The sequence below is a fragment of the Bufo gargarizans genome, chromosome 7 (assembly GCF_014858855.1).
Source record: "Bufo gargarizans isolate SCDJY-AF-19 chromosome 7, ASM1485885v1, whole genome shotgun sequence".
Classification (NCBI taxonomy): Eukaryota; Metazoa; Chordata; class Amphibia; order Anura; family Bufonidae; genus Bufo; species Bufo gargarizans.
This window is the reverse complement of record NC_058086.1, coordinates 31,080,454-31,104,830: the sequence shown is the minus strand read 5'-3', so window position 1 is coordinate 31,104,830 and position 24,377 is coordinate 31,080,454. Positions and strand designations below refer to the sequence as shown.

At 46.9% G+C, this 24,377-nt stretch overlaps 1 protein-coding gene across 1 annotated transcript in view; it reads right to left on the bottom strand.

The window, feature by feature from the left end:
• LOC122944134 (sodium/glucose cotransporter 4-like) overlaps window positions 1-18,918 on the bottom strand; it is a 101,462-nt gene extending 82,544 nt beyond the window's left edge. Inside the window, exons 1-2 of the mRNA XM_044302364.1 lie at window positions 18,784-18,918; window positions 6,057-6,128 (exon numbers count right to left, since the gene is read on the bottom strand). Of these exons, the coding sequence (XP_044158299.1) occupies window positions 6,057-6,128; window positions 18,784-18,918 (207 nt within the window). The remainder of the gene's footprint in view (window positions 1-6,056; window positions 6,129-18,783) is intronic.
• Between the last annotated feature and the right edge of the window lie 5,459 nt (window positions 18,919-24,377).

Genomic DNA, 24,377 nt, shown 5'->3' with positions numbered 1-24,377 from the left:
ACGATCATTCAGGATTTTTTTACCGCCACATTTCTTCCTCTAATACGATGGGTCCCCAAAACTTCCAGTTTTTAATAATGTGTTGGACAGTTCTTAACCCAATTTTAGTAGTTTCTGCAATCTGCTTAGATGTTTTCTCTGCTTGATGCATGCCAATGATTTGACCCTTCTCAAACAGACTAACATCTTTTCCACGACCATGAGATGTGTCTTTCGACATGGTTGTTTAAGAAATGAGAAGCAACTCATTGCACCAGTAGTGGTTAAATAACATGTTACCAGCTGAAAGATAATCGCCCATGCAGTAATTATCCAATAGGAGGCTCATAACTATTTGCTTAGTTAAATCCAGATGGCAACTTTTTTTTGGGACAGGCAGTGTATTTTTGTTTTTGTACTGAAATAGGCCACTAAATGCTTTCAACACATACAATTGCAGAAGTGAACTGAGAATATATTTTTCTTTATGTTATGAAATAGGCCACTAAACGCTTTTACTACAAATAACTGCAACAGTGTATATATTTTCTTTTTGTACTGAAATACGCCCCTAATCACACATACCACATATAACTTCAGAAGTGAACTGTGTATATATTTTTCTTTTTCCACAGATATAAGCCACTAAAGGCTTTTCAACATAGCACTTGCACCCCAAGAACAAATTGCTGGAATGACAGAGCTGTATAATGGCTATTTGGATTCCCAAATAATCTTTCCCTGCACTTGTAAATAGATTTTTTTTCACAATGAGGTTTTTCCTATCACTATCCCTTAGAGCCTTCTGACATCTCTGCCTGCACTAAGAGGCTCTGAAATGATTCCTGCCTATCTTCTCCCTGCACTTATAAATCTTTTTTTTAGTTTTCTTTGTCACAATTAGGTTTTTCCTATTGCTGTCCCTAGCGCTTTCTCACGTCTGTCCCTGCACTCAGAACACTGGAAAATGTCTGAATCTAAGATGGCTGCCGTATTTATAGGGCTTTGACATCACAGGGCTGGCTAGCTGCTGATTGGCTGCATGCAGACATGTCAATCTGTGTGATCCCACCTTTCTAGAGTTCCTTGCTCCATGTTTTCACACGTGCAGCAGCCATTTTAGGAAAAATGCGCTCCGTTACCACGAAGCATGAGGAAATTCGCATTCATTGTGAATCGACGTCTTCCTGAAATTCGGATCAAATTCCACTTCGGCAGCTTTGATTCGCTCATCTCTAGTGATAAAGCAGCTGTCACTATGTAAGCAACTCAGCATGTATCTGACCATTTGCGCAAAGGACTTGGAGGTTCTCCCTGCCTCCATCTCCACCTAATATGCCATGTTCTGTCGGGGTCATCTGTGTCATATTTGTTGTTCTTTAGCTCCTCCTGCTCCCCACTTGTCGCTTGGGCAGATATACCTCCTAGTTCTGTATATAATTCCTTGGCGTTTAAGTCCTCCTCCTCATCTTCTTCCTGTGCCAGTTTAGCCTCCACAGGGCTCAGGAGGACATGAGATGTAGGCGTCACATCTTCTGTCTCCTCGCAAGTCAGATTTATCAGCATCCCCTCCAGGATGTGAATGAGTGGAATGACATCATTCATCTTCTAGTCCTGGTGACTGACAAATAAAGTAGCCTCCTCAAAGGGCCTGAGCAAACAGCAGGAGTAACGCATGAGCTGCCACTGGCTAACATCAAAGTTACATCAGGGAGTAGTCCTGTACATTTGAATCATCAAGAAATCGGTCATGGGTTTCCTCTGCTCAAACAATCGGTCCAACGTGTGGAGAATGGAGTACCACTGTCTGAAAACGTTGCATATGAGGTGATGTAGGGGAACACTATTCTACAAAGCTCAAGGAGGGAATGTTTTGCACGGTAAGAGTGGCTGAAATGCATGCAGTTTCCTGGACATTTTTAAGACATCTTGCAGTTGGGTGAAAGACTTTGATTTCTTGGTTGATGACGCAGAGCAGTTCCTTCCTGGTGTGAGACTCAGTTTGTTTAGGCTGACCAGGTGCATAACCGCCTGACAACACCGTGCTTTGCTTAGGTGGTATGCTGGAGGACCAATCTGAACTATGCCTACAGTGGAGGTGGAGGATGAGGAGGCAGAGGAGGACATTGGCGCTGAAGTCCTACGATTACAACGCAAAGGGAGGCATTGCCATCACCTGGCCAAGTTGCCAGACCCACATTAACCCAGTGTACTGTAAAGGACATCTATTGCCCTTGACCATAGTTACAGCGCCACACATCAGCACTGGCATGAACTGTACCAGATGTTGACAGACTCAAGGACTGACCAACCTTCTGTTCAACATACATGTGTGGGGCTGGTACAGCATTTTTTTTTTTTGAGAAGTAATGATGGCTTGGGACTCCCCAGCTTGGGTGGGCACAAGCCATCAGTTCTCTGAAGTGTTCAGAGTTCACGATATGGAAAGGGAAGGACTGTAGTACGAGCAACTTGGCCAGGTGCACATTTATCTTCTATGCCTCAGTGATCGATTGGTAGTAAAACACATGAAGAGGAGTAGGAGGAGGAGCATCAGGAGCAATAGATAAAAGGAAGAAATTACAGCTTCCTTCTCTTGAGGAGCTCTGACTGCTGGACAAGGCGTGTGGGCCACTGGGAGATGCAGTCAATGCTGTGTCAGGCTGTACCACTACATTAGTGCCACAGTTTTCCCAGGCCACTTTATGATGACATTCTATGCGTTGCCGCAGGGCCGTGGTGCCAACATTGGCACCCTGGCGCTGCTTTACATTCTGACCACAGATCCTACGCAGATGTCCTCTGGTGACTTAATGACAAATTCCCACAACTGCAATTATGGCATTTTAATGCCAACACTGCATGTTGACTGCCTACCACTGCCTCTATGAACCAGTGTACCGCTAATCGTTTCCAGAAAGGTAAGCTCCTAAGTAGCAGATGATCTACCTCGGGCAAGTTTGCCTCCTGATATCACACTGCTGCCTCCCTGCTCATTCACGGCCATGCTTGCAGCCTGCTGGCTGAGCCGCACACTGCAACCCTGCAGCTGTCTCACACTCAAGCTGCCTGTCACGAGGGTGTCAAGAGCCACGTCTGACTCCGTTATACCCGGAGTCAGGAAGTCGCAGCGGGTGGCTGCGCGCTCTATGTCTAAAGATCACATTGTTTCTTAGTGATTGTTTTCTGTGTTTGCCTTGCAATCCTTTTTGTCTCACTCAGGGATCCGTAGCTTCTCCTCCTCAGCTGTTTCTTGTCTGCCACTCCCAACCTCCTTATATTCTCCTCTCACACTTCTCTAGTTGCCAGTTATAGAGCTTCCTGCCTGGACTTCTATACTGACCCACTGGAGCTGTGAATCCTGGTTGTTGTTCCAGAGTGCTACCCTCCGGATCCCTGTTGGGCTTTTTGTTGTCTCCTGTTGTCGCCCACCTGGGATTATATGTTGAGTCTGTATTGTCTGTCCTCCCCTTGGTGTTTTCCTTTAGAGCTAGTGGTGTGGACTAGTGTTCCCACCGCCCTGTTCACTATCTAGGGCTCATCTTAGGGAAAGCCAGGGTTTTAGGCACGTGATCGGCGTACGGGTGAGGAACCCGTCTAGGGACGTCAGGGCAGCCAGGTGCCAGCCGCAAGGTGAGTCAGGGGTCACCACCTTCCCTCTCACTTGGGCAGGGCCTTCCTCTTTCCCTCCCTCTGTGTCACGTATGTGATAGTCACGCCGATCGTGATATTATAACTGGCCCTTATTTTTTGGGAGAAAAAAAAAATATATTTTTTTTCTCTCTACTTAGAATCCAATATGGATCCTATTGCTGCTTTGGCAAAACAGCTTCAAGGCCTGTCTTTGGAGGTGGCAGGATTGAAGGCGTCTGTCCTCCAACAACAGCAGCAAATGCAGCAGACCGCAAGCCCAGCGGTTGCTATGGGTAACCAGGTTGTTACAGAACCCAAGGTTGTTCTTCCTGACAGATTTTCTGGGGGAAGGGACAAATTTGTGACGTTCCGTGAGGCCTGCAAATTATATTTTAAGCAGCGACCTTACTCCTCAGGTAATGAAGAACAGCGGGTGGGGATTGTTATTTCCCTGCTTCAGGGGGACCCGCAATCCTGGGCGTTCTCGTTACCCCCTGGTTCCCAGGCTCTCCGGTCAGTGGAGGGATTTTTTGGGGCTTTGGGTCTCATATATGATGACTCTGACCGAGTCGCCCTGGAGCTGTGAATCCTGGTTGTTGTTCCAGAGTGCTACCCTCCGGTTCCCTGTTGGGCTTTTTGTTGTCTCCTGTTGTCGCCCACCTGGGATTATATGTTGAGTCTGTATTGTCTGTCCTCCCCTTGGTGTTTTCCTTTAGAGCTAGTGGTGCGGACTAGTGTTCCCACCGCCCTGTTCACTATCTAGGGCTCATCTTAGGGAAAGCCAGGGTTTTAGGCACGTGATCGGCGTACGGGTGAGGAACCCGTCTAGGGACGTCAGGGTAGCCAGGTGCCAGCCGCAAGGTGAGTCAGGGGTCACCACCTTCCCTCTCACTTGGGCAGGGCCTTCCTCTTTCCCTCCCTCTGTGTCACGTATGTGATAGTCACGCCGATCGTGATACTGCCACCCTCACCCCCTGATGATGATGATGATGATGAAGCCCCCTTTTCACCTGGCTCCCACGTGTGATCAGTTACATCATCATCCACTACTGTCTGCTCCTCACTTATATCACCCTCACTAGTTTTATGGCCGCATCCCTAACTGCTCACAACACCTACTCCCAAGTGACTGTCATTATCGCTACTTGCACACCTACAGGAGAAAGCAGCAGACCTCTCCTCCAAATCTGGGCTGGGCAGAAGCTGCTGACTGTCTTCAATTAGCTCGTCCTCGCTGAAAAGTGAAGCAAAGCCGGCAGTACTTCTCGAGCAGAAGGAGCAGAAAAAAAAGAGGCATGTTCAGGACAGGTATGGGAACACTGCTTGTTCCTGGGCCATGCCAGCTAAGTGTGGTGTCAGAGGAACCCTCTGACTCTTGGCTGTGGATGTCTGATGTCAGTTGAGATAATTGTGAAGACCGAGTCAACCATTCAAGGACAGCTGGATTGTTGGTCAAAACACAACTGCTGGATGACACTGGCAGCTGTGGCCTGTTGCTGCAGCTTCTTCTACTACCCCCACCCCCTTTCTTTTGGTTCCACTTAGACTCGGCTCCAGATTTTTGCCACTGCCCGTTCCTTCTGAGGGCCCTGGCACCTATCTGTTGGACATACTGTACAGTAACTGCATATGTAAAACAAGTTATTCAATGTCAATGTGGACACCCGAATAACAGTAGTATTAGACAGCTTATTGAACCCGATTTTAGTAAAAATATTCACCCTAATTGAAAGCTTGTTTGAAAGGTTATTCACCCCAATTTGAAAATCAAGGCCTAATGGACTTGCTTATCTATTTAACAAAGTGGGCACCCCAATAACAGTTAAATTACACTCACTTGCACTCTCCCTATCCAAGATTCTACAATTAAAGCTTTGATAAACACTGTCCCTAGCACAAGTCACATCTCTCACTATGCTCAGTTCACTGTAAAATGACTGAGACCAGGTCGGATTAGGATTTTTATAGGGCTTTGACATCACAGGTTCTGACTAACTGCTGATTGGCTGGCTGCACTTCATTATGGGTGATCTCTTGTTACTGGGCTTCTTACTTCTACTGTGTAACACATGTCGCTGCCATTTTAGGAAAAAATCGATTCGTTGCCACAAAGCACCATAAAATTCAGATTCATTGCGAATCAAATATTTCCTAAACTTCTGGTTGAATTCAACTTCGAATGCTTTGATTCACTCAACACTGGCTGTAGGCACTAAAAAATTGATTATTTAGTGTGATAGATAGCTGACTGTGGCAAACAATTTTCTGAACTGGCCAACGCTTTTTAAGTGACTCTTAATAAATATATTTGTTAGAACCAAAACAGCAGGCAGGATTATGTTTCCTATTGATGATTCACATCAATAGAGGAAAAATGCACATAAATACAGAATGTCATCCCTTATTCATAGTATAAGCCAATATGTTTTGTTATTATTCCTTACAGACCACCAGGTCATTGTTCTTCCGGCTAGGAAATATCCTCCTACTGTTCCCCGACTTGCACGGACAGAGGACTGTAAAACATGGAAAAATTGGTCAGTGCACTATTAGTTCCAGGTCTACATTTTATAGATTCACATACTAAGGAATTCCCATAAGCCATGTGTTTTTAATGCTCTTCCTACTGACCTTTTATATTATATGTAATGATAGATGTATTCTGCAGATATTGTGTTAAAAAAAGAGAATACTCTATACCCGGGATCAGCAAACTCTGGCACTCCAGCTGTTTAGAAACTAATGTTTCATTTACTTCTACGGGAGTTAGAAGAACAGCCGAGCATGTTTGCATGCTGGGAGTTGTAGTTTCACAACAGCTGAAGTGCCGAAGGTTACTGATTCCTGCTCTACACATTACAGGTGGTCATGGAAGACAATTCAGTATTTATCATCTAGGATGTAATTAAATAGTTACATAGTACAGTTAAAAAAAAAAAACAAGTGCAACAAGTTCAACCAAAAGATAGGAGGAGATGGAAATTAAGGGAAAGGGAGTAGGAACCAAAGGTGTAGAATTCTATACAATTATGTAATGTTAATGTTTATTTTTAAGAAATCTTCTAAGCTGTTCCTTCTGTAGTTATATTGGAAAAAGACACGCAATGGCGCAACCATCCCCAAAAATTTGTAAACGAGCATGCAATTGGATATTGTCACCTCATGGAGGTGTGCTCAGAGCACAACACCCCTGTAGGTGTGCAAATATTTATGGCTACACCCCGAGGTCCAAACTGGGAACACCAGTAGAACCAGTATAGTTCAACTTTGATTACTGGGAAAAGGGGACTTTACCAGGTGTTTCTGGTAAAGAAAGGTCTAGAAATGTGGTTTCTTGATAACTATTATTGACAGTGTAAAGGAGAAACGACTTTCTGGACAGGACCAGTCTCTTCTGCAGGCATTAAACTTCAGCATTCTGCAATTCCTGAAGAAGGGATTGGTTCAGTTCCAAAATGCATTGCTCTTTTATAGAGTCAACAAAAGTTCAAAGAGACCATGCTTCTTTTTGTCTCTAGAAGCAACTGGTACAGTCTCCTTTTACCAGCAATCCCAGTTGAACACTATGACCATATCCTGAGGTGACTATTTCACAGATTCACAGCTCTCATGGTAAAGAAGCCTTGTCACCTCTGGAGACTGAACTTTTTTTTCTCCAGACGAGGCAGTGCCCCCTTGTCTTAGGAGGGGATTTTCCCTTATTTTAAGGTAAATGAGCAGTTAAGTGCACAGAGGCCAGGCACAAATTACTCTGTTCATCCTTGCTCCTCCTGCTTTCTCTGCCATTCTCTCCTTCTTGATAGAGAGGGCAACATAAGATGACTATGCAGAAACCTTGTTCTGTCAGTTAGGAAAGAAAAGCAGTGGCTGGCACAGAATGCAGGAGGAGCAAGAGTCTACAGAGTGATTTGAGCCTGCCCTGGATGCACCTAACTCCTCATATGCGTGTACAATAAAAGTACTATAAAAATAATCAAGGAACGTATCTCTAAGTGAAAGGTATCATTACTAGAGTTGAGCGAACACCTGGATGTTCGGGTTCGAGAAGTTCGGCCGAACATCCCGGAAATGTTCGGGTTCGGGATCCGAACCCGATCCGAACTTCGTCCCGAACCCGAACCCCATTGAAGTCAATGGGGACCCGAACTTTTCGGCACTAAAACGGCTGTAAAACAGCCCAGGAAAGGGCTAGAGGGCTGCAAAAGGCAGCAACATGTAGGTAAATCCCCTGCAAACAAATGTGGATAGGGAAATTAATAAAAATAAAAATTAAATAAATAAAAATTAACCAAAATCAATTGGAGAGAGGTTCCATAGCAGAGAATCTGGCTTCCCGTCACCCACCACTGGAACAGTCCATTCTCAGATATTTAGGCCCCGGCACCCAGGCAGAGGAGAGAGGTCCCGTAACAGACAATCTGGCTTCATGTCAGCAGAGAATCAGTCTTCATATCATAGCAGAGAATCAGGCTTCACGTCAGCCACCACTGCAACAGTCCATTGTCATAAATTCAGGCCCAGCACCCAGGCAGAGGAGAGAGGTCCCGTAACAGACAATCTGGCTTCATGTCAGCAGAGAATCAGTCTGCATGTCATAGCAGAGAATGAGGCTTCACGTCACCCACCACTGCAACAGTCCATTTTCATAAATTTAGGCCCAGCACCCAGGCAGAGGAGAGAGGTCCCGTAACAGAGGATCTGGCTTCATGTCACCAGAGAATCAGTCTGCATGTCATAGCAGAGAATCAGGCTTCACGTCACCCACCACTGCAACAGTCCATTTTCATAAATTTAGGCCCAGCACCCAGGCAGAGGAGAGAGGTCCCGTAACAGAGGATCTGGCTTCATGTCACCAGAGAATCAGTCTGCATGTCATAGCAGAGAATCAGGCTTCACGTCAGCCACCACTGCAACAATCCATTGGCATATATTTAGGCCTAGCACACAGGCAGAGGAGAGAGGTCCCGTAACAGACAATCTGGCTTCATGTCAGCAGAGAATCAGTCTTCATATCATAGCAGAGAATCAGGCTTCACGTCAGCCACCAATGCAACAGTCCATTGTCAGATATTTAGGCCCAGCACCCAGGCAGAGGAGAGAGGTCCCGTAACAGAGGATCTGGCTTCATGTCAGCAGAGAATCAGTCTTCATGTCATAGCAGAGAATCAGGCTTCACGTCACCCACCACTGTAAGAGTCCATTTTCATAAATTTAGGCCCAGCACCCAGGCAGAGGAGAGAGGTCCCGTAACAGACGATCTGGCTTCATGTCAGCAGAGAATCAGTCTGCATGTCATAGCAGAGAATGAGGCTTCACGTCACCCACCACTGCAACAGTCCATTTTCATAAATTTAGGCCCAGCACCCAGGCAGAGGAGAGAGGTCCCGTAACAGAGGATCTGGCTTCATGTCACCAGAGAATCAGTCTGCATGTCATAGCAGAGAATCAGGCTTCACGTCACCCACCACTGCAACAGTCCATTTTCATAAATTTAGGCCCAGCACCCAGGCAGAGGAGAGAGGTCCCGTAACAGAGGATCTGGCTTCATGTCACCAGAGAATCAGTCTGCATGTCATAGCAGAGAATCAGGCTTCACGTCAGCCACCACTGCAACAATCCATTGGCATATATTTAGGCCTAGCACACAGGCAGAGGAGAGAGGTCCCGTAACAGACAATCTGGCTTCATGTCAGCAGAGAATCAGTCTTCATATCATAGCAGAGAATCAGGCTTCACGTCAGCCACCAATGCAACAGTCCATTGTCAGATATTTAGGCCCAGCACCCAGGCAGAGGAGAGAGGTCCCGTAACAGAGGATCTGGCTTCATGTCAGCAGAGAATCAGTCTTCATGTCATAGCAGAGAATCAGGCTTCACGTCACCCACCACTGTAAGAGTCCATTTTCATAAATTTAGGCCCAGCACCCAGGCAGAGGAGAGAGGTCCCGTAACAGACAATCTGGCTTCATGTCAGCAGAGAATTAGTCTGCATGTCATAGCAGAGAATCAGGCTTCACGTCAGCCACCACTGCAACAGTCCATTGTCATAAATTCAGGCCCAGCACCCAGGCAGAGGAGAGGTTCATTCAACTTTGGGTAGCCTTGCAATATAATGGTAAAATGAAAATAAAAATAGGATTGAATGAGGAAGTGCCCTGGAGTCCAATAATATATGGTTATGGGGAGGTAGTTAATGTCTAATCTGGACAAGGGACGGACAGGTCCTGTGGGATCCATGCCTGGTTAATTTTTATGAACGTCAGCTTGTCCACATTGGCTGTAGACAGGCGGCTGCGTTTGTCTGTAATGACGCCCCCTGCCGTGCTGAATACACGTTCAGACAAAACGCTGGCTGCCGGGCAGGCCAGCACCTCCAAGGCATAAAAGGCTAGCTCTGGCCACGTGGACAATTTAGAGACCCAGAAGTTGAATGGGGCCGAACCATCAGTCAGTACGTGGAGGGGTGTGCACACGTACTGTTCCACCATGTTAGTGAAATGTTGCCTCCTGCTAACACGTTGCGTATCAGGTGGTGGTGCAGTTAGCTGTGGCGTGTTGACAAAAGTTTTCCACATCTCTGCCATGCTAACCCTGCCCTCAGAGGAGCTGGCCGTGACACAGCTGCCTTGGCGACCTCTTGCTCCTCCTCTGCCTTGGCCTTGGGCTTCCACTTGTTCCCCTGTGACATTTGGGAATGCTCTCAGTAGCGCGTCTACCAACGTGCGCTTGTACTCGCGCATCTTCCTATCACGCTCCAGTGCAGGAAGTAAGGTGGGCACATTGTCTTTGTAGCGTGGATCCAGCAGGGTGGCAACCCAGTAGTCCGCACAGGTTAAAATGTGGGCAACTCTGCTGTCGTTGCGCAGGCACTGCAGCATGTAGTCGCTCATGTGTGCCAGGCTGCCCAGGGGTAAGGACAAGCTGTCCTCTGTGGGAGGCGTATCGTCATCGTCCTGCCTTTCCCCCCAGCCACGCACCAGTGATGGACCCGAGCTGCGTTGGGTGCCACCCCGCTGTGACCATGCTTCATCCTCATCCTCCTCCACCTCCTCCTCATCCTCGTCCTCCTCGTCCTCCAGTAGTGGGCCCTGGCTGGCCACATTTGTACCTGGCCTCTGCTGTTGCCAAAAACCTCCCTCTGAGTCACTTCGAAGAGACTGGCCTGAAAGTGCTAAAAATGACCCCTCTTCCTCCTCCTCCTCCTCCTCCTGGGCCACCTCCTCTTCCATCATCGCCCTAAGTGTTTTCTCAAGGAGACATAGAAGTGGTATTGTAACGCTGATAACGGTGTCATCGCCACTGGCCATGTTGGTGGAGTACTCGAAACAGCGCAACAGGGCACACAGGTCTCGCATGGAGGCCCAGTCATTGGTGGTGAAGTGGTGCTGTTCTGTAGTGCGACTGACCCGTGCGTGCTGCAGCTGAAACTCCACTATGGCCTGCTGCTGCTCGCACAGTCTGTCCAGCATGTGCAAGGTGGAGTTCCACCTGGTGGGCACGTCGCATATGAGGCGGTGAGCGGGAAGGCCGAAGTTACGCTGTAGCGCAGACAGGCGAGCAGCGGCAGGATGTGAACGCCGGAAGCGCGAACAGACGGCCCGCACTTTATGCAGCAGCTCTGACATGTCGGGGTAGTTGTGAATGAACTTCTGCACCACCAAATTCAGCACATGCGCCAAGCAAGGGATGTGCGTCAAATTGGCTAGTCCCAGAGCTGCAACGAGATTTCGCCCATTATCACACACCACCAGGCCGGGCTTGAGGCTCACCGGCAGCAACCACTCGTCGGTCTGTTGTTCAATACCCCGCCACAACTCCTGTGCGGTGTGGGGCCTGTCCCCCAAACATATGAGTTTCAGAATGGCCTGCTGACGTTTACCCCGGGCTGTGCTGAAGTTGGTGGTGAAGGTGTGTGGCTGACTGGATGAGCAGGTGGAAGAAGAGGAGGAGGAAGCCGAGAAGGAGGAGGTGGCAACAGGAGGCAAAGAATGTTGCCCTGCGATCCTTGGCGGCGGAAGGACGTGCGCCAAACAGCTCTCCGCCTGGGGCCCAGCTGCCACTACATTTACCCAGTGTGCAGTTAGGGAGATATAGCGTCCCTGGCCGTGCTTACTGGTCCACGTATCTGTGGTTAGGTGGACCTTGCTACAGATGGCGTTGCGCAGTGCACACTTGATTTTATCGGATACTTGGTTGTGCAGGGAAGGCACGGCTCTCTTGGAGAAGTAGTGCCGGCTGGGAACAACATACTGTGGGACAGCAAGCGACATGAGCTGTTTGAAGCTGTCTGTGTCCACCAGCCTAAATGACAGCATTTCATAGGCCAGTAGTTTAGAAATGCTGGCATTCAGGGCCAGGGATCGAGGGTGGCTAGGTGGGAATTTACGCTTTCTATCAAATGTTTGTGAGATGGAGAGCTGAACGCTGGCGTGTGACATGGTTGAGACGCTTGGTGACGGAGGTGGTGGTGGTGGTGTTGGTGGTACATCCCCTGTTTGCTGGGCGGCAGGTGCCAACGTTCCTCCAGAGGCGGAGGAAGAGGCCGAGGCGGCAGCAGCAGAATAGGCCGAGGCGGCAGCAGCAGAAGAGGTAGCAGGGGGAGCCTGAGTGACTTCCTTGGTTTTAAGGTGTTTACTCCACTGCAGTTCATGCTTTGCATGCAGGTGCCTGGTCATGCAGGTTGTGCTCAGGTTCAGAACGTTAATGCCTCGCTTCAGGCTCTGATGGCACAGCGTGCAAACCACTCGGGTCTTGTCGTCAGCACATTGTTTGAAGAAGTGCCATGCCAGGGAACTCCTTGAAGCTGCCTTTGGGGTGCTCGGTCCCAGATGGCGGCGGTCAGTAGCAGGCGGAGTCTCTTGGCGGCGGGTGTTCTGCTTTTGCCCACTGCTCCCTCTTTTGCTACGCTGTTGGCTCGGTCTCACCACTGCCTCTTCCTCCGAACTGTGAAAGTCAGTGGCACGACCTTCATTCCATGTGGGGTCTAGGACCTCATCGTCCCCTGCATCGTCTTCCACCCAGTCTTGATCCCTGACCTCCTGTTCAGTCTGCACACTGCAGAAAGACGCAGCAGTTGGCACCTGTGTTTCGTCATCATCAGAGACATGCTGAGGTGGTATTCCCATGTCCTCATCATCAGGAAACATAAGTGGTTGTGCGTCAGTGCATTCTATGTCTTTCACCGCTGGGGAAGGGCTAGGTGGATGCCCTTGGGAAACCCTGCCAGCGGAGTCTTCAAACAGCATAAGAGACTGCTGCATAACTTGAGGCTGAGACAGTTTCCCTGGTATGCATGGGGGTGATGTGACAGACTGATGGGGTTGGTTTTCAGGCGCCATCTGTGCGCTTTCTGCAGAAGACTGGGTGGGAGATAATGTGAACGTGCTGGATCCACTGTCGGCCACCCAATTGACTAATGCCTGTACCTGCTCAGGCCTTACCATCCTTAGAACGGCATTGGGCCCCACCATATATCGCTGTAAATTCTGGCGGCTACTGGGACCTGAGGTAGTTGGTACACTAGGACGTGTGGATGTGGCAGAACGGCCACGTCCTCTCCCAGCACCAGAGGGTCCACTAACACCACCACGACCATGTCCACGTCCGCGTCCCTTACTAGATGTTTTTCTCATTGTTATGGTTCACCACAACAACAAATATATTATTTGGCCCAATGTATTGTATTCAAATTCAGCGGGATATAAATTTGAGGCCTAGTATTTAGGCGCTGGGTGACCGGTATGGATTTAGTGACAGAATTAGACTTGGAAATGCACAGAAGCGTGTGTGTGAAGTTATTCTGAATGACCCTATGTGCACCTTGAATATTATATACCCTTTTTGGGATAGATTTCAAATAGCTCTGATATAGCAGGAACCACTAAATTATGAAATTGCTAAATTGGGAATTGTATTTCAACCCAGAACAAAAAATGTGCTTTGACGGACACTAAATATCTTGCCCAGCAACAACAGTACAGCGGTAACGAGAGATTTAGCAGGATATAAATTTGAGGCCTAGTATTTAGGCGCTGGGTGACAGGTATGGGTTTAGTGACAGAATTAGACTTGGAAATACACAGTAGCGGGTGTGTGTGAAGTTATTCTGAATGACCCAATGTGCACCTTGAATATTATATACCCTTTTAGGGATAGATTTCAAATAGCTCTGATATAGCAGAAACCACTAAATTATGAAATTGCTAAATTGGGAATTGTATTTCAACCCAGAACAAAAAATGTGCTTTGACGGACACTAAATATCTTGCCCAGCAACAACAGTACAGCGGTAACGAGAGATTTAGCAGGATATAAATTTGAGGCCTAGTATTTAGGCGCTGGGTGACAGGTATGGGTTTAGTGACAGAATTAGACTTGGAAATACACAGTAGCGGGTGTGTGTGAAGTTATTCTGAATGACCCAATGTGCACCTTGAATATTATATACCCTTTTAGGGATAGATTTCAAATAGCTCTGATATAGCAGAAACCACTAAATTATGAAATTGCTAAATTGGGAATTGTATTTCAACCCAGAACAAAAAATGTGCTTTGACGGACACTAAATATCTTGCCCAGCAACAACAGTACAGCGGTAACGAGAGATTTAGCAGGATATAAATTTGAGGCCTAGTATTTAGGCGCTGGGTGACAGGTATGGGTTTAGTGACAGAATTAGACTTGGAAATACACAGTAGCGGGTGTGTGTGAAGTTATTCTGAATGACCCAATGTGCACCTTGAATATTATATACCCTTTTAGGGATAGATTTCAAATAGCTCTGATATAGCAGAAACCACTAAATTATGAAATTGCTAAATTGGGAATTGTACTTCAACCCAGAACAAAAAATGTGCTTTGACGGACACTAAATATCTTTCCAAGCAACAACAGTACAGCGGTAACGAGAGATTTAGCAGGATATAAATTTGAGGCCTAGTATTTAGGCGCTGGGTGACAGGTATGGGTTTAGTGACAGAATTAGACTTGGAAATACACAGTAGCGGGTGTGTGTGAAGTTATTCTGAATGACCCAATGTGCACCTTGAATATTATATACCCTTTTAGGGATAGATTTCAAATAGCTCTGATATAGCAGAAACCACTAAATTATGAAATTGCTAAATTGGGAATTGTACTTCAACCCAGAACAAAAAATGTGCTTTGACGGACACTAAATATCTTTCCAAGCAACAACAGTACAGCGGTAACGAGAGATTTAGCAGGATATAAATTTGAGGCCTAGTATTTAGGCGCTGGGTGACAGGTATGGGTTTAGTGACAGAATTAGACTTGGAAATACACAGTAGCGGGTGTGTGTGAAGTTATTCTGAATGACCCAATGTGCACCTTGAATATTATATACCCTTTTAGGGATAGATTTCAAATAGCTCTGATATAGCAGAAACCACTAAATTATGAAATTGCTAAATTGGGAATTGTACTTCAACCCAGAACAAAAAATGTGCTTTGACGGACACTAAATAACTTTCCCAGCTACAACAGGACAGCGGTAACGAGAGATTTAGCGGGATATAAATTTGAGGCCTAGTATTTAGGCGCTGGGTGACAGGTATGGGTTTAGTGACAGAATTAGACTTGGAAATACACAGTAGCGGGTGTGTGTGAAGTTATTCTGAATGACCCTATGTGCACCTTCAATATGATCTACCCTTTTAGGGATAGATTTCAAATAGCTCTGATATAGCAGAAACCACTAAATTATGAAATTGCTAAATTGGGAATTGTATTTCAACCCAGAAGAAAAAATGTGCTTTGACGGACACTAAATAACTTTCCCAGCTACAACAGGACAGCGGTAACGAGAGATTTAGCAGGATATAAATTTGAGGCCTAGTATTTAGGCGCTGGGTGACAGGTATGGGTTTAGTGACAGAATTAGACTTGAAAATACACAGTAGCGGGTGTGTGTGAAGTTATTCTGAATGACCCAATGTGCACCTTGAATATTATATACCCTTTTAGGGATAGATTTCAAATAGCTCTGATATAGCAGAAACCACTAAATTATGAAATTGCTAAATTGGGAATTGTACTTCAACCCAGAACAAAAAATGTGCTTTGACGGACACTAAATATCTTTCCAAGCAACAACAGTACAGCGGTAACGAGAGATTTAGCAGGATATAAATTTGAGGCCTAGTATTTAGGCGCTGGGTGACAGGTATGGGTTTAGTGACAGAATTAGACTTGGAAATACACAGTAGCGGGTGTGTGTGAAGTTATTCTGAATGACCCAATGTGCACCTTGAATATTATATACCCTTTTAGGGATAGATTTCAAATAGCTCTGATATAGCAGAAACCACTAAATTATGAAATTGCTAAATTGGGAATTGTACTTCAACCCAGAACAAAAAATGTGCTTTGACGGACACTAAATAACTTTCCCAGCTACAACAGGACAGCGGTAACGAGAGATTTAGCGGGATATAAATTTGAGGCCTAGTATTTAGGCGCTGGGTGACAGGTATGGGTTTAGTGACAGAATTAGACTTGGAAATACACAGTAGCGGGTGTGTGTGAAGTTATTCTGAATGACCCTATGTGCACCTTCAATATGATCTACCCTTTTAGGGATAGATTTCAAATAGCTCTGATATAGCAGAAACCACTAAATTATGAAATTGCTAAATTGGGAATTGTATTTCAACCCAGAACAAAAAATGTGCTTTGACGGACACTAAATAACTTTCCCAGCTACAACAGGACAGCGGTAACGAGAGATTTAGCAGGATATAAATTTGAGGCCTAGTATTTAGGCGCTGGGTGACAGGTATGGGTTTAGTGACAGAATTAGACTTGAAAATACACAGTAGCGGGTGTGTGTGAAGTTATTCTGAATGACCCAATGTGCACCTTGAATATTATATACCCTTTTAGGGATAGATTTCAAATAGCTCTGATATAGCAGAAACCACTAAATTATGAAATTGCTAAATTGGGAATTGTACTTCAACCCAGAACAAAAGATGTGCTTTGACGGACACTAAATAACTTTCCCAGCTACAACAGGACAGCGGTAACGAGAGATTTAGCAGGATATAAATTTGAGGCCTAGTATTTAGGCGCTGGGTGACAGGTATGGGTTTAGTGACAGAATTAGACTTGAAAATACACAGTAGCGGGTGTGTGTGAAGTTATTCTGAATGACCCAATGTGCACCTTGAATATTATATACCCTTTTAGGGATAGATTTCAAATAGCTCTGATATAGCAGAAACCACTAAATTATGAAATTGCTAAATTGGGAATTGTACTTCAACCCAGAACAAAAAATGTGCTTTGACGGACACTAAATAACTTTCCCAGCTACAACAGGACAGCGGTAACGAGAGATTTAGCGGGATATAAATTTGAGGCCTAGTATTTAGGCGCTGGGTGACCGGTATGGATTTAGTGACAGAATTAGACTGGGATATGGCCAAAAAATAACCACACTATTGCTGGTTAAATGCACTTGGTGACGGGCGCAGCTTGCCCCTGATGTAGTATATGGCCAAAAAATGAACAGACTATTGCTGGTTAAATGCACTTGGTGTCACAGCTTGACCAACCACACTACTGAGGGTTAAATGCACTTGGTGACGGGCGCAGCTTGCCCCTGATGTAGTATATGGCCAAAAAATAAACAGACTATTGCTGGTTAAATGCACTTGGTGTGACAGCTTCACCCTGATGTAGGCTTTAGCCAGAAAACAACCACACCATTGAGGGTTAAATGCACTTGGTGACAGGCGCAGCTTGCCCCTGATTTTGTATATGGCCAAAAAATGAACAGACTATTGCTGGTTAAATGCACTTGGTGTGACAGCTTCACCCTGATGTAGGCTTTAGCCAAAAAACAACCACACCATTGAGGGTTAAATGCACTTGGTGACAGGCGCAGCTTGCCCCTGATTTTGTATATGGCCAAAAAATGAACAGACTATTGCTGGTTAAATGCACTTGGTGTGACAGCTTCACCCTGATGTAGGCTTTAGCCAAAAAACAACCACACCATTGAGGGTTAAATGCACTTGGTGACAGGCGCAGCTTGCCCCTGATTTTGTATATGGCCAAAAAATGAACAGACTATTGCTGGTTAAATGCACTTGGTGTGACAGCTTCACCCTGATGTAGGCTTTAGCCAAAAAACAACCACACCATTGAGGGTTAAATGCACTTGGTGACAGGCGCAGCTTGCCCCTGATTTTGTATATGGCCAAAAATGAACAGACTATTGCTGGTTAAATGCACTTGGTGTGACAGCTTCACCCTGATGTAGGCTTTAGCCAAAAAACAACCACACCATTGAGGGTTAAATGCACTTGGTCGCAGCTTGTGCTGGCGCACCACAAGACACAAAATGGCCGCCGATCACCCCAGAAAAATGTGACTGACAAACGGTCTGGGCAGCCTAAAAACAGTGAGCAATTGAGGATCAGCAGCTCAATGATCCACAGCTGCAGATCGATCAGTTAATCAAGTCCTTTGGAGGAGTTAATCTGCCTAATCTCGCCCTACTGTCGCAGCCGCAACCTCTCCCTACGCTAATCAGAGCAGAGTGACGGGCGGCGCTATGTGACTCCAGCTTAAATAGAGGCTGGGTCACATGGTGCTCTGGCCAATCACAGCCATGCCAATAGTAGGCATGGCTGTGATGGCCTCTTGGGGCAAGTAGTATGACGCTTGTTGATTGGCTGCTTTGCAGCCTTTCAAAAAGCGCCAAGAAAGCGTCACAAAAGCGCCAAGAAAGCGACGAACACCGAACCCGAACCCGGACTTTTACGAAAATGTCCGGGTTCGGGTCCGTGTCACGGACACCCCAAAATTCGGTACGAACCCGAACTATACAGTTCGAGTTCGCTCATCCCTAATCATTACATTCAGCTGAGCTAGCCCTACAAGGCATGGTGTCTGGTTGAACAGTGAACTCCCTGGTGACAGACTCCACTAACACTAGACTTGGGTACAATCTGTAGACATGAATGCAGATGTTGCCCTTAATTGGAATTGAACCGAGGACTCCCTTTAAAGAATTAGCAACCCAAACAGTTGATTTGCAATTACATTTCAAAGTCTGCACCCAATCTTAGTGAATGGTTCTTAAAGAATTGGTAGCCTACACAGCAAGATGTTAGCGATAACATGTTACCACTTATGGACTTACCCATATTCCAACTGCAAGGACAAAGACAAAATAAACCCCAACGACAATTATATCAGGGACCTCAAAAGTGGCATATCTAGGCTGAGTAGACGGGGCCTCTGTGGCATTGTCCATTGTTCCTGGAGAAGAATGCATGTCGTTCAGATGAAGTATAACTTTTCTACACATTGATTACCATCCAGTTGTTAATGACTAACTGAGTTTATCAACCTGCTAAGAGTTGCATAATAATTACTGATTTTGCATACACAACATACAGTCATTTCAGGGTAATTGTTAAGGGATTGGCCATTTTCTGGTGACTATTGACCAATGTCTATGTAAGATGATTATATGGTACTTTGTACTACTTTGTACTATATGGACAGGACAATTGTGTTGACAATGCAGAACATTTACCTAACATAGGAGCATGACTTATGAAAAATAGTAAACAGCACAGCATATCAACAATGGCTAAATTATCAATTATGGTTAAATTAGGGTTTCTTCTGTAAAACCAGGCTGATTTTTCTCATTTGATTGTGCTTAGAAGATATGCTTAGTTTACATGCCGAAAGAGAGGCTATCGTGTGTAATGCTAGCATAATAGAAGAATAAAAGTTTCTATGCACACATCCTAGAAAGTGAGAGTAGAGTGCCTGGCATCCAAAAATAATTTGAAAATTTTTGTTCCCCTAATGATAAACAAAATACTGAACAGCACCCCCAAAGGCCATTTTTACCCATTAAAAACAGCTATGAGGGACTCAAGTTCTTTTGGGTAGAGGGCTGGTCTTGAATGTCTCAGTGTGCAAAGTATTATCTTTTGGGGGGATGCTGCTTCTCATGCCTTTACGTGGTAGTTAGCTTGCACACCTGACTAATAGAATATTGCTGTGTTTTCTTTGTTTTTTCTGCATCTTTACTAGAAAAGATGCTGGGGATAATAGGGCAGGTTTTTAGCTATGGCCAGCTAGGAATTAGAGGATTTGTGGTCATACAACAGTTAGGTTTGATTGTAAAAACACTAGTAGCTTGAGTAGTTTTGTATGAAGGACAATGTTGAAAGGGTTAATACGTTAGAGGTATGCTTTATTTCAAGGTCATTCTAGATAAAAGTGGTACAATACCAACTATAAATGAGTATAAATGAATAATGGAAGCTCTTAGCTCACATACGTGTCGGGCCCATCTACCAGGCATCAAGGTGGCTTCCGCAGATGGGTCCCTATTAGAGTTGAGCGAACACCTGGATGTTCGGGTTCGAGAAGTTCGGCCGAACATCCCGGAAATGTTCGGGTTCGGGATCCGAACCCGATCCGAACTTCGTCCCGAACCCGAACCCCATTGAAGTCAATGGGGACCCGAACTTTTCGGCACTAAAACGGCTGTAAAACAGCCCAGGAAAGGGCTAGAGGGCTGCAAAAGGCAGCAACATGTAGGTAAATCCCCTGCAAACAAATGTGGATAGGGAAATTAATTAAAATAAAAATTAAATAAATAAAAATTAACCAAAATCAATTGGAGAGAGGTTCCATAGCAGAGAATCTGGCTTCCCGTCACCCACCACTGGAACAGTCCATTCTCAGATATTTAGGCCCCGGCACCCAGGCAGAGGAGAGAGGTCCCGTAACAGACAATCTGGCTTCATGTCAGCAGAGAATCAGTCTTCATGTCATAGCAGAGAATCAGGCTTCACGTCACCCACCACTGTAAGAGTCCATTTTCATAAATTTAGGCCCAGCACCCAGGCAGAGGAGAGAGGTCCCGTAACAGACAATCTGGCTTCATGTCAGCAGAGAATCAGTCTTCATATCATAGCAGAGAATCTGGCTTCCCGTTACCCACCACTGGAACAGTCCATTCTCAGATATTTAGGCCCCGGCACCCAGGCAGAGGAGAGAGGTCCCGTAACAGACAATCTGGCTTCATGTCAGCAGAGAATCAGTCTTCATATCATAGCAGAGAATCAGGCTTCACGTCAGCCACCACTGCAACAGTCCATTGTCATAAATTCAGGCCCAGCACCCAGGCAGAGGAGAGAGGTCCCGTAACAGACAATCTGGCTTCATGTCAGCAGAGAATCAGTCTGCATGTCATAGCAGAGAATGAGGCTTCACGTCACCCACCACTGCAACAGTCCATTTTCATAAATTTAGGCCCAGCACCCAGGCAGAGGAGAGAGGTCCCGTAACAGAGGATCTGGCTTCATGTCACCAGAGAATCAGTCTGCATGTCATAGCAGAGAATCAGGCTTCACGTCAGCCACCACTGCAACAATCCATTGGCATATATTTAGGCCTAGCACACAGGCAGAGGAGAGAGGTCCCGTAACAGACAATCTGGCTTCATGTCAGCAGAGAATCAGTCTTCATATCATAGCAGAGAATCAGGCTTCACGTCAGCCACCAATGCAACAGTCCATTGTCAGATATTTAGGCCCAGCACCCAGGCAGAGGAGAGAGGTCCCGTAACAGAGGATCTGGCTTCATGTCAGCAGAGAATCAGTCTTCATGTCATAGCAGAGAATCAGGCTTCACGTCACCCACCACTGTAAGAGTCCATTTTCATAAATTTAGGCCCAGCACCCAGGCAGAGGAGAGAGGTCCCGTAACAGACGATCTGGCTTCATGTCAGCAGAGAATCAGTCTGCATGTCATAGCAGAGAATGAGGCTTCACGTCACCCACCACTGCAACAGTCCATTTTCATAAATTTAGGCCCAGCACCCAGGCAGAGGAGAGAGGTCCCGTAACAGAGGATCTGGCTTCATGTCACCAGAGAATCAGTCTGCATGTCATAGCAGAGAATCAGGCTTCACGTCACCCACCACTGCAACAGTCCATTTTCATAAATTTAGGCCCAGCACCCAGGCAGAGGAGAGAGGTCCCGTAACAGAGGATCTGGCTTCATGTCACCAGAGAATCAGTCTGCATGTCATAGCAGAGAATCAGGCTTCACGTCAGCCACCACTGCAACAATCCATTGGCATATATTTAGGCCTAGCACACAGGCAGAGGAGAGAGGTCCCGTAACAGACAATCTGGCTTCATGTCAGCAGAGAATCAGTCTTCATATCATAGCAGAGAATCAGGCTTCACGTCAGCCACCAATGCAACAGTCCATTGTCAGATATTTAGGCCCAGCACCCAGGCAGAGGAGAGAGGTCCCGTAACAGACAATCTGGCTTCATGTCAGCAGAGAATCAGTCTGCATGTCATAGCAGAGAATGAGGCTTCACGTCACCCACCACTGCAACAGTCCATTTTCATAAATTTAGGCCCAGCACCCAGGCAGAGGAGAGAGGTCCCGTAACAGAGGATCTGGCTTCATGTCAGCAGAGAATCAGTCTGCATGTCATAGCAGAGAATCAGGCTTCACGTCAGCCACCACTGCAACAGTCCATTGTCATAAATTCAGGCCCAGCACCCAGGCAGAGGAGAGAGGTCCCGTAACAGACAATCTGGCTTCATGTCACCAGAGAATCAGTCTGCATGTCATAGCAGAGAATGAGGCTTCACGTCAGCCACCACTGCAACAATCCATTGGCATATATTTAGGCCTAGCACACAGGCAGAGGAGAGGTTCATTCAACTTTGGGTAGCCTTGCAATATAATGGTAAAATGAAAATAAAAATAGGATTGAATGAGGAAGTGCCCTGGAGTCCAATAATATATGGTTATGGGGAGGTAGTTAATGTCTAATCTGGACAAGGGACGGACAGGTCCTGTGGGATCCATGCCTGGTTCATTTTTATGAACGTCAGCTTGTCCACATTGGCTGTAGACAGGCGGCTGCGTTTGTCTGTAATGACGCCCCCTGCCGTGCTGAATACACGTTCAGACAAAACGCTGGCTGCCGGGCAGGCCAGCACCTCCAAGGCATAAAAGGCTAGCTCTGGCCACGTGGACAATTTAGAGACCCAGAAGTTGAATGGGGCCGAACCATCAGTCAGTACGTGGAGGGGTGTGCACACGTACTGTTCCACCATGTTAGTGAAATGTTGCCTCCTGCTAACACGTTGCGTATCAGGTGGTGGTGCAGTTAGCTGTGGCGTGTTGACAAAAGTTTTCCACATCTCTGCCATGCTAACCCTGCCCTCAGAGGAGCTGGCCGTGACACAGCTGCCTTGGCGACCTCTTGCTCCTCCTCTGCCTTGGCCTTGGGCTTCCACTTGTTCCCCTGTGACATTTGGGAATGCTCTCAGTAGCGCGTCTACCAACGTGCGCTTGTACTCGCGCATCTTCCTATCACGCTCCAGTGCAGGAAGTAAGGTGGGCACATTGTCTTTGTAGCGTGGATCCAGCAGGGTGGCAACCCAGTAGTCCGCACAGGTTAAAATGTGGGCAACTCTGCTGTCGTTGCGCAGGCACTGCAGCATGTAGTCGCTCATGTGTGCCAGGCTGCCCAGGGGTAAGGACAAGCTGTCCTCTGTGGGAGGCGTATCGTCATCGTCCTGCCTTTCCCCCCAGCCACGCACCAGTGATGGACCCGAGCTGCGTTGGGTGCCACCCCGCTGTGACCATGCTTCATCCTCATCCTCCTCCACCTCCTCCTCATCCTCGTCCTCCTCGTCCTCCAGTAGTGGGCCCTGGCTGGCCACATTTGTACCTGGCCTCTGCTGTTGCCAAAAACCTCCCTCTGAGTCACTTCGAAGAGACTGGCCTGAAAGTGCTAAAAATGACCCCTCTTCCTCCTCCTCCTCCTCCTCCTCCTGGGCCACCTCCTCTTCCATCATCGCCCTAAGTGTTTTCTCAAGGAGACATAGAAGTGGTATTGTAACGCTGATAACGGTGTCATCGCCACTGGCCATGTTGGTGGAGTACTCGAAACAGCGCAACAGGGCACACAGGTCTCGCATGGAGGCCCAGTCATTGGTGGTGAAGTGGTGCTGTTCTGTAGTGCGACTGACCCGTGCGTGCTGCAGCTGAAACTCCACTATGGCCTGCTGCTGCTCGCACAGTCTGTCCAGCATGTGCAAGGTGGAGTTCCACCTGGTGGGCACGTCGCATATGAGGCGGTGAGCGGGAAGGCCGAAGTTACGCTGTAGCGCAGACAGGCGAGCAGCGGCAGGATGTGAACGCCGGAAGCGCGAACAGACGGCCCGCACTTTATGCAGCAGCTCTGACATGTCGGGGTAGTTGTGAATGAACTTCTGCACCACCAAATTCAGCACATGCGCCAAGCAAGGGATGTGCGTCAAATTGGCTAGTCCCAGAGCTGCAACGAGATTTCGCCCATTATCACACACCACCAGGCCGGGCTTGAGGCTCACCGGCAGCAACCACTCGTCGGTCTGTTGTTCAATACCCCGCCACAACTCCTGTGCGGTGTGGGGCCTGTCCCCCAAACATATGAGTTTCAGAATGGCCTGCTGACGTTTACCCCGGGCTGTGCTGAAGTTGGTGGTGAAGGTGTGTGGCTGACTGGATGAGCAGGTGGAAGAAGAGGAGGAGGAAGCCGAGAAGGAGGAGGTGGCAACAGGAGGCAAAGAATGTTGCCCTGCGATCCTTGGCGGCGGAAGGACGTGCGCCAAACAGCTCTCCGCCTGGGGCCCAGCTGCCACTACATTTACCCAGTGTGCAGTTAGGGAGATATAGCGTCCCTGGCCG